General features: G+C 46.5%; 3 protein-coding genes across 3 annotated transcripts; 2 read left to right on the forward strand and 1 right to left on the reverse strand.

Annotated features, from left to right (window-relative positions):
* Positions 1-520: 520 nt before the first annotated feature.
* Positions 521-5,003, forward strand: PCYB_093090 (hypothetical protein; the record flags this gene model as incomplete). Its single annotated transcript, XM_004222423.1, has 1 exon — positions 521-5,003. A coding segment is annotated over one exon (4,482 nt), but the record flags the coding sequence as incomplete, so codon positions are not given.
* Positions 5,004-7,578: 2,575 nt separating this feature from the next.
* On the forward strand, positions 7,579-8,348 carry PCYB_093100 (60S ribosomal protein L35; the record flags this gene model as incomplete). The annotated part of the gene is made up of 3 exons (XM_004222424.1): positions 7,579-7,729; positions 7,934-8,093; positions 8,288-8,348. Coding segments are annotated over 3 exons (372 nt in total), but the record flags the coding sequence as incomplete, so codon positions are not given.
* A 640-nt stretch (positions 8,349-8,988) lies between these two features.
* Positions 8,989-10,303, reverse strand: PCYB_093110 (hypothetical protein; the record flags this gene model as incomplete). The annotated part of the gene is made up of 6 exons (XM_004222425.1): positions 8,989-9,114; positions 9,306-9,377; positions 9,501-9,552; positions 9,688-9,788; positions 10,008-10,104; positions 10,278-10,303. 6 exons carry the CDS (start codon positions 10,301-10,303, stop codon positions 8,989-8,991), a joined length of 474 nt encoding a protein of 157 aa, XP_004222473.1.
* Between the last annotated feature and the right edge of the window lie 55 nt (positions 10,304-10,358).

Below are 10,358 nucleotides of genomic sequence, written 5' to 3' on the forward strand. Positions count from 1 at the left end.
AAAAAAAAATAGCTGTTTATCACGCTTCGCCTTATTCACACGTATATGCTTACGCATACATGTAATTTTTTTTTTTTTTTTTTTTTTTCTCCTAACATGCACATGTATAATTGTTGATGATTTTATGAAAATACAGCTAAACTGAATTTGGAGCTACGAAAAGAGTAGGGAAAATAATAGGGGGAGAATAACCCAGAAGAAGAAGAAGAAGAAGAAGAAGAAGAAAAAAAAAAGGAAAAGAAGAAAAGGAGAAAAATACATCAATCTGATGATCCAAACATACGTAGCAATTTTGTTAAAGGCAACCACCGAGCTGAGGAAATAAAAAAAAAAAAAAAAAAAAAATTCCTCTTTGTTAGCCTGCGGAGAAGGAAAAGAAACACATTATCCTGTAAACTATCGGACAAACAAAATGCAAACAAAAAAAAAAGGAAAGCGCCAAAGGAAGAGCCATATACAATCAAGGTGTTTTGAAAAAAAATGCAGTGGCCACAAGGAAGCAGTCACAAACAAATGTAAGACACATTGAGAAGTTAAAAATTTTGAGTGAAATAAAAAATGAAGGAAAGAAAAGCATCCTTATGGAGGGCATAGAAAAGGTGAAAGAGAGAGCAAGTTTTTTAAACAAAACAGCGGATAAAAACTCCATGAGAGAGAAAAAAAACAGCAGCAGGGACAGCAGTCGGGGCACCGTACTAAAGTTTAATGAACCAAACAGAAATAAAAGCTTGACCGACAAGGAGAAAAAAGAGCATAGCTATGGTCGTGGTCCCAGTAAGGAGGATACCCACCGAAGGGGAAGAACTACTAACACACAAGTTACACACAATAGCAGGAGAAGAACAAACGAAAGGAAAAGTTCTTCCATGGGGAAATTGCTGCTACGGGATGGCATCAGGGAGGAAGAAAATTTATCCGTCTTGCTCAAAGGATTAAGTAAAGAACGAATAGGAAGGAGCGAAGAAGGGGGAAGTAGCAAGGAAAACGTGCGTGGTAGTAGGGGAAGTACACGAGGAAACAGGGGAAGCATGCGAGGCAGCAGAGGCACTCCGAGCAGTGGCGAAAGGAGCATCAAGAGCCACCCCTGGCAGACAAAGAGTGAAGATCAGAAAGGCGAAAAAAGTGCGAATAATGCGATAAATGCGAGTAATTCGAGTAATGTGAGTAATGCGAGTAATGCGAGTAATGCCAATAATGCCAATAATGCGAAAATTGCAAATATGGCAAAAATTGCAAATATTGCAAAAATTGCAAATATTGCAAAAAACGTGACGAAGGAAGAAAAAGTGAAAGAAGCCAATGTTGTGGCACATGTAAAAAAACACGAAGGAAGCACTAAAAAGAAAAATAAAAAAGACCACATTGTAATTGACGACAGTAACATTTACATCGTGATAGACGATCTAAATGAAAACCTAAACGACAAAGCTGCATTAATAAATAAGCTAAATATCACGAATGACACGTATAATTTTTTAATGAATAGCAAAAATGAAATGAGAGGGGGGAAGCGGAGGAACGGCAGCTACTCCTTCATGGGAAAATCTCACCCCGTTAGCGCCAAGGACGTGGACGGGGAAGCACTCGAAGGGGAAGACGCCGATGTAGATGAGGAGGATGGCTTCTACGATGAAGGAGCAGAGGAGGACGAAGAAGAGGGCCTGGACGATGAGGAAGACGAGGACGAAGAGGAAGAAGAAGAAGAAGACGGGGAGGAGGACGACTTTGATAACAAGAGCGTATCGATAAGGGGCATCGGGGAGGACTCCACAAATGATGAGCTGGAAGATTTAGAGATTAGCCGAATTTACGAGTCCTTTAAAACGGAAACGGAAAATCTGCACCCCTTCGAGGAAGCCAAGGGGGAGGAAGAGAAGCCCGAGGGCGCGCAGGTAGGGGGTCATATCGAGGAGACCTCCAAGAAGGAGAGGATGGACCAGGTTGGCAATGGGAGCGGAGAGAGTGGAGGAGGCGTAGTTGGGAGCGCGAAGGAGCAAACAGGCCAAACGGGCCAAACGGGCCAAACTGACCAAATGAAAGAAGAAAACCACGACAAAGATGCGAAGAACGACCAGGCGGACGAGCCCGAACTGAAGGAAACCAAGTCGTTCACCTCAGGCAACCCCATGGGAGACGCCCCTTTGGTGAACAAAGACAACGTCGAAATGAACGATGAGGGGGGTAGAAAGTCTGACGAAGCCGCTACCCCTAATTCGTTTGGGGGCAAAAGGAAGAGCAGTAGCATAAAGTGGAAGGAGGTGGAGCCGCGATGGGACGAAGCGCTGCAGGGAGTAGACTCGGGGCACGAGGAGGGCAAATCAACGCAGGGATTCGAGGCGGGAAAAGAGGACAAATCGGGTCAAGGAGGGCAACAATGGAGTGAAGCATCAGTAATATCCATGGTACCAGTAGTGCCCCTCCTACCCGTGATGCCAATACTGCCAGGACTGCAAGAATTACGTAACTTGCAGGAAATGCACAGCCTACACGAACTGGGGGAGAAGTCGGAGCAGGAAGAACTAGAGGGAGAGAAAAGAAAAAGGAGAAAAAAAATAGACGACAAGGGAAAACGAGAAAAGCTAAAATTTAACAGCGAAAAGGAAAGAAGGGATCACAAAAACGACGAATTGGATAGACTATATAAACAGATTAACAAAAAAGACATGAATATTCAGGACGAGGTGGTAAAGAAGTGCGAGGAAGATCCAAACGAAGGAGACGAATTCAATTGCTCACAGTACAGTAAGATAGTGAAATTAATTTCCATTTCGAAGGATATATCTAAATATAACATGAGTAATGACATTACGGATGGCGACCAAGGGAGGGAGCTCTCCAACCTAGGTGGTACCTTTAAAGAAAAGGGGAAAAATTTGGACAAGGTAGATAAGGGCAGAAGTAAGCAAAAGGCAGTGCTACTTCCATTAGGGATAGAAAGTGAACAGGAGGGGTTGACTGACAAGAGGGGGATCAAAAAGACGAGCGGGAAGGACATTAAAAGGAGTGATGACTCGGTAGAGAGGAAAGAAGAAAAAAAAACAAAAATGAAGAGAAAATATAGCGACGAGGGGGTAGATAGCGGTTTAAAAACGGGTCAACAGGGTAGCCATAAGAATACCAACCCGAAGGAACCCACTCAAGGGAAGGAGGAAGAAGATCTGATGAGCGGTGCGCACCAATCGGGAGGTGAATCCACCAAGAGTGTCGGTACTCCAAACAGTAAAAGGAAAAATGCGCAGGAAGGGGAGCAAGAAAATGTAAGCAAGAAGTTAAAGAAAGGCGAAGGAGTAGACGGCGTGGACGGTGTGGACGGTGTGCATAACGCGGGTAATGTGCTTGGCGTGGATGCCGCTCATGCCGCGCATGCCGTGGGAGAGGAGGAGAACCCCCCGGTGGTGCCCACCTTGGAGGAAAGCGCAGGTGGTGATGATGATAACGCCACGGCAGGGGAGAGCCAAGAGGTAGAAGAACGAGCGGGTGGGGAGACATTAACGAGCGAGCAGAAAAATGTCAGCGAAGAGCCCTCGGTTGTAGGAGAAAAGGGGGAGAAGGATAAAGCTCGTGAAGAAGTCCAAAGGGAGGAGAAGGAAAAGGGAGGAAATGAGGAGAAGGCGGAAGAGAAGCCACTTGAGGAGCCGCAAGCGGGGGAGGAACAGTCAGGGCAGGCAGAGGATGTAAACGGAAAGGAAGCAGCCGAATCGATTGGAGACATGGCCGAAGAAGACGCCGAAGTGAAAGCTGTGCTGGAGGAAATCATAGAACAGGGCACCGCTGAGGGGGAAGAGGACGAGGGAGTGGAAGAGGAGGCGGTCGCAGTGGAGGGCGCGGTAGTGGAAGCAGTAGCGGGAGAGGAGGAAGAAGAGGCGGTAGCAGTTGAGGACGCGGTAATGGAAGCAGTAGCGGGAGAGGCGGACGCAGTGGAGGACGCGGTAGTGGAAGCAATAGCGGAAGAGGAGGAAGCCGAGGGGGAAAAGGAGATTGCCAACGCTGAGAAGGACGGCGATCTGATCGGGGAAAGCCAAACCGCCTCGGAGAAGGAAGGCGATCAGATCGGGGAAAACCAAACCGTTGCGGAGGACGTCGATCAGATCGGGGAAAACCAAACCGCCGCGGAGAAGGACGGCGAGATTGTGCTCGTGGAGGAGGACGCAGAAGAAGACGCAGTGGAGCTGGAAGAAAAGGAAGTATACGAAGAGGTAGAGGAAGAAGGGGATGAAATCGTGGAGGTGGACGAGGAAAAGGGAGACCATGGAGGAGTGATGGAGGAGGTATTGGAGGTGGAGGGCGACTCGGTGCAGAAGGAGGTTGTGGAAATAGAAGAGGAGGATGGGGAAGACGGGGGTGGGGCTGAGTCTGCCGAAAAGGGAGAAAAGGAAGGAGACGAAGAAGAAAAGGCGGAGTCGGATAAGTTCGAAGAGGTAGCGGAAGAGGTGGAAGAGGTGGAAGCGGTGGAAGAGGAGGAAGCGGTGGAAGAGGAGGAAGCGGCGGAAGAGGAGGTGTACGAGGAGCTGGAGGAGGGGAAGGACGAGGTGTATGAAGAGGTGGAAGAGGCGGAAGAGGTGGAAGAAATGGAAGCGGTGGACGCGGCGGAATCGGTGGAAGCGGCGGAATCGGTGGAAGCAGTGGAATATCAAAAGGACATAGTCACAGAAGGAGAAGTGGATAATGAGGAGGATGCCCCTGAGACCGAGGGGATGCGGAACGATGAGAAAAATAACACACAAGAAAAGGAGGATAAAAATAAGCTGAGTGAAAATGCGAATGAAATTATTGTCGAGGATAGCAGCAAAGAGGATGAAATAGCTGACCATGATGGTAATGATAACGGATCGACCAACTCCGTTTACACAGATTTAAATTCATCCTCGAGGAGAGAATCACTTGAAAGTGTAAAGAGTTGCGAACTTGGGAAGGAAAACTCGCTGAAAGCAATGGAGGTATTGAGAGGTGGGGAATGCGTAGAAGTGCGAGCCGAGGTAGCTGATGAAAACGTTTGCAGCTAAGTGGAAAATGCTGCATGAAACGGTACAATCGGTGTAATGGAAAAAAATACCCACCGTTTGAAATGAAATCAAGAGCGCTGCACAGGTGGGACATGGCCAATGTGTGTACCGGTATGTGTAAGGCCATCCCTCTGCCGGCAAAGGGGAAATATAACAAGGTGAGCTTACAGTCCACGGCTGAATCAGTTAGGGTTATGAATCAGTTAGGGTTATGAATCAGTTAGGGTTATGAATCAGTTAGGGTTATGAAGCAGTTAGGGTTATGAAGCAGTTAGGGTTATGAAGCAGTTAGGGCTGTGAAGCAGTTAGGGTTATGAAGCAGTTAGGGTTATGAAGCAGTTAGGGTTATGAAGCAGTTAGGACTATAGTAGTATGCACCACCAGAAGCGTAGAACAGCCCTCCCCCCGCTAAAAGGAGCATATCGACCACGTACGCTTCCTATCCATTTGGGCATCCGCAAATTTGCACGCCCCATGCGTGTTCTGATTTTTATTAAAAAAAAAAAATACAGAAAAAACAATACAAAAAGAATTTTTTTTTTAAACCCACATATGTATATGGCTATATATAGTGCGTCCCATAACGTACAACCAAATAACGCGGCGAGTGAAGAAGGGGAAAACAACGCGTCCGAGTTAAGACGGGTGGCATCATGTTGCCACTATACCCTGCAGGTCGAATCACACATGTAGGGCAGAGCATGTTGACGAAATCTTAACTGAGTTTCTTTTGATAATCTTACCGAAAGCGTCTCGACTTTCCCCTGGCACTCTCGCCTTTTTTCGCTTTTTAATTTTTCTCCACCCCCGAGTGCCTCTGACCCCTTGTCAATATTAAGATAAGAAATAATGCACATGGCGCATCAGCCGCTCACGCCAGTCGTGAATACACGTGTGCCCCAGGGTAAAACCCCTGAGCGCGCGTCCTTACGCATACATGCATGTGATGTGTACATGCACAGCTGAATCCTTTGCCTCGTGAATTTTTAAATTTCAAAATTTTTAAATCCCCCCTTGCTGCGCGACACGCCAGCTGTGTACTACGTATCTCACTGAATGAAGCATGGTGTATTTTTTTTTTTTTCCACGTCAACATTGCGTAGGTTGCTTAAATTAAAACTTGCTTAAATGTTTCGTCGCGTGAAAACATCAGCGGATTACCTTTCGGGTGGAGGAGAGCTACGTCCGCGGACAGCCACCCCAAATTTGTGTCCCCCCGTTTGTTTTTCCTACACAGGGGTGAGTCTACACAGGGGAGGGGACTACTTAACCATGGAGTAATGTGACCCTCACTTGGTAGTCTTACATCCTTTACCTCTGATCATTAATAATTTTGTTTAACAAATGGATAGGATAGGTACTTCGTTTCGGTTATCTGTGGAGGGTCTCTCCAACAGTATTTGACACGATCACGTAAATGTGATTTTTTTTTTTCCTTTTTTTTTTTGCATGCTTTGCGAAAGGTATACTTCCCCCCGATTGGAGCACTTGTTCATTTTACGAAAGTCGCACATTTCTGGGCTGTAAAAAAAAAGAGGGGGAGAAAAACTTCGCTCGCTCTCATTTTGCGCAACTCAGAAGGGTAATTTTAAAGGGTTAAAGAACGGATGTAGGTAGGACTCGACGCCCCGCCTGTACATATATGCCTATACATATACGTACATAAAAATATACGTAGTACATATATACATTAATGCATACATATGCATACCTTATGCGTGGGCGTAGGAATGCACTCGTCAGGGTGATGGTAGGCATCGGGGCGACGACCACGGGCAAAGGGATGAAAGGGGGGTATGCCCCCCACCCGCACGCGCATTGAACCATTTGCAAGATCCGCGCGACCGGCAAAAACGCAGTAAATTAAACTTCCCATCGGTCGAGCTTTTTTTTTTCGTGCATCTTAAAAAATTTCGGCGGAGTACCAACAAAAACGGGGAAGCCATAAACAGGGAAAAAAAAAAAAAAAAAAAAAAAAACCCAGTTAAACAGTAATAATCCAACTATCCCACTGAACCAACGTATTGATCCAACGCTCGCGAAGCAACCCAAGAGTTGTGCTCATCGAAGGAACTCCCTTCTGTTTCTCCATTTTTCCACTCTACAAAAGCGTAATAATAGAGCAGGCGAGCAGTTATTAATCCCTGCACTCACGACGAACTGCTTAAACCACCGATTGATTTAGCTACCTCCGAGAAGGACCCTCCCCATCCCCAAGGGAACCAGCAGTGCCAGCAGAAGCACATCACATTACATCTCAGCCCACTTTGGCAAAATGGTAAAAGAGCAAATGGAAAATTGTTATGTTAACATAACTCCCGATAGATCGGATTATGACGGATTGACATGAGAGGGCCGGAGCTGAGGAGAAAATGGTGCCTCTCCCACAAGGGGAACTACTAGCATATACAAATGGCACCTTGGGGGAAGCAGCAAAAAAAAGAAAAAAGAAAAAAGGAGCTCTTTACGCGGAGGCGAATCTGCCGCATTGCTTCTTGGCCGCATTGCCCCATTCACCCATATGACCTGACCACACGTGACCACCGCTCACACCCCTCCATTCCCCCCCTCGCAGAGTAACATTAAAGCGTTTCAGTTGAGGCCCCTCAAAAAGAAGGAGCTGCTAGATAAGCTGGAGGATTACAAGAAGGAGCTGAGCGGCTTGCGCATCAGCAAAGCCATAGGGAACTCCGCGAAGAACTCCAAAATATGCAGCGTTAGAAAGAGTAAGCTTTTTCGACCGCGTTCCCCATTCGCGCTAGTTGGCTATGCAGTCTCCTTTTTTTTGTGAAGGCGACTAATTGGGGTCTCTTTGTGGAGGCCTCCTTCCTGCGTGGATGTCCTTTTTCCATTCACACTACCTCCGCTCATAACGCCGAACACTCATTGAGCTATTTTGTCATCCTCTCCACCCTTTCCTATCCCCAAAGACATCGCTCGTGTCCTGACGGTCTACAATCAGAGAAGAAAAATGGAACTGAGAAAAAAATACAAAAATAAAAAATTCAAGCCGTACAACTTGAGAAAAAAATTAACCAAAGCGAAGAGACTGGAGTTAACCCCGAAGCAGAAGGCCGCCATGACATTAAGGTGAGAAAGTCTTACAAAAGGAGGGAAAACAAAAACAAAAAAAAAAGTTGCGGCAGTGTTTATGTTTGCCGTTCCGCCGAGAGAAACACCGTCGTGTAATGTCTCACCTGCATTTGTGGCAACAGTAAAGCGTTTTTATCCCCACATTTTATTTTATTTTATTTTTTTTTTTTTCCATTTCCTTCATCTGGCAGAACGAAAAAGAAAATGGAAAACTTCCCGAAGAGAAAGTACCTCCTAGTCCAAAAAGCATAAACGAGCGTGCCATACTGACGTGTAATACGAACGTGCCATACTAACCTGCCCTGCGAATGCGCCCCTTTTAACGAAAAGCTTTATTTTCCCATATGCCGCTGTTGTTACTTTTTTATGACCCTTCTGGCTGTCATTCATGCGGTGTATTTTTTTTTTTTTTTTTTTTTTTTTCCCACTATGGAACTTTAACGAATGAAAAAGAACCTGAGCTGAGCTAAACCAAATGGAGAAGTGATGGAAGTATCGTTGAACTGCGCGTATAGTGAACAAACAATACTTTAGGTAGCTGGTTAATTTTTTTTTCGGTGGGGAAATGTAACCACGAGTAAGTCAAACTCGCGTGTGTACTGTACGTACAAAAGGGGATCTTTGCAAAAGACACTTAAAAAAAAAAATGCACATTACGGGAAATGCTTCACCAAAAAAAAAAATAAATAAAAGGTGATAGATCAACTGTCTGCGTGATCGACCAACTGTCCGAGTGATCGACCAACTGTCTGAGTGATCGACCAACTGTTTGAGTGATCGACCAACTGTCCGAGTGATCGACCAACTGTCCGAGTGACCGATCGGTGCGACCCCGATGAGGGGAATGCCATTCTCAGCTGCTCCAACCACTACGCTCAGGATTCTCCTTCCCCTAGGTCAACATCTGCGGGTCGTCGTGGAAGGCCCACACGTTGCTTCGATTTTCCGCTTTATATATCCGCCTGTTCTTGTCATTTTCGTAAATATAATCGTACTTGTTAAAGATCAGTCGTCTTTGCTGTACAGATGGGATGGGAGGAGGATGTGAAGCGGAGGATGTAATGAGGAGGAGGGCGTAGAAGCGGAGTTGAACAAACCGTTCGTCATAACGATCATGGGATTGCCTAAGATGGAGTAGCTCTGTTCCCCACTGTGGATGATTGGGGTGGAAGGCACTCCTTTTTTTTTTTTTCTCGTATGCAATGTTACGTGTCCTATTTTCGAAAAGGGAATATTGCTATGCCTGACACACACGGATTCGTCGATCGCGTCAATCCAGTGCTGAGTGGGGGGAGGGGGTACACACACAATAGGGTGAAGAAACAAGAGTAAGCAAAGCGGTGAAACCTTTGCACATATGTGCGTGTCGCCCTGCAGGAGGTGGTGATAGTGGAGCGGGCGTACCTCGCTAATTAGGGTGACCTTGGCTCCAGGGTAGTGCTTGTTAATGAGGAACCTAAGACAAATTGGGGGGGGAGGGAAGTAAAAAAAATGAAATTGATGAGGAAGTTAGAGAAAAAAATAGTACACGGACAAATGGGGGTAGCGGCAAATGGCACACGGACAAATGGGGAAAGCAACCCTTTGTTACCTCAAATAATTTTTAATTCCGTGAAAGTGACTTAAATAGCCGTTGTACTTGAAGGCGAAGTGCGCCCGCTTCGCGCCCATTAGGGTGCATATGCCCATCCCCTTCAAACGGGAAAAAGAAAAGAGGCACACGGGTTTTGCAACGTTGCGACAGGTGTGACAGAAGTGACAGGTGTGACAGCTGCCATAGTTGCTACAGTTGCCACAGCTGCCACAGTTGCGAACGGGGACGGGCGGAACCGCTCCGCCTCTGCACTACGTGGACTCTCTCCCTCGAGCCGATATATAGCTCATTCCTCTTTCGCTTCCTCCTCTGCGTACATTTCCCTGGTCAAAGATGTTGAGAACGGCCTTAATCCTTTCCACTTCGTTTGGGTCGACGTCCCTCTCTCCGAACACCATGTCGATGGGCGTGTGGCTTTAAAGGGGGGGGGGAGAAGCGGAACGGGGCAGAAGGAAATATGTGAAAAAGGGGAAAGAACAAATGATGGGTGCGACGAGGGGGAGAAAACTAAATCTGGACTCGCCGCACATATTGGGTGACGCCATCTGCGTGTGTGTCACTCCTGTGTTCTCCTTTTTTTGTCTTACACGTCGTCAGTTCTGCCCGTGCCCATTTCGTCCACGTTGTAGAGGTAGCCGACATCGGGGATTTTGTAGCTGTTTGGGGGG

The sequence above is a fragment of the Plasmodium cynomolgi genome, chromosome 9 (genome assembly GCF_000321355.1).
Source record: "Plasmodium cynomolgi strain B DNA, chromosome 9, whole genome shotgun sequence".
NCBI lineage: Eukaryota > Apicomplexa > Aconoidasida > Haemosporida > Plasmodiidae > Plasmodium > Plasmodium cynomolgi.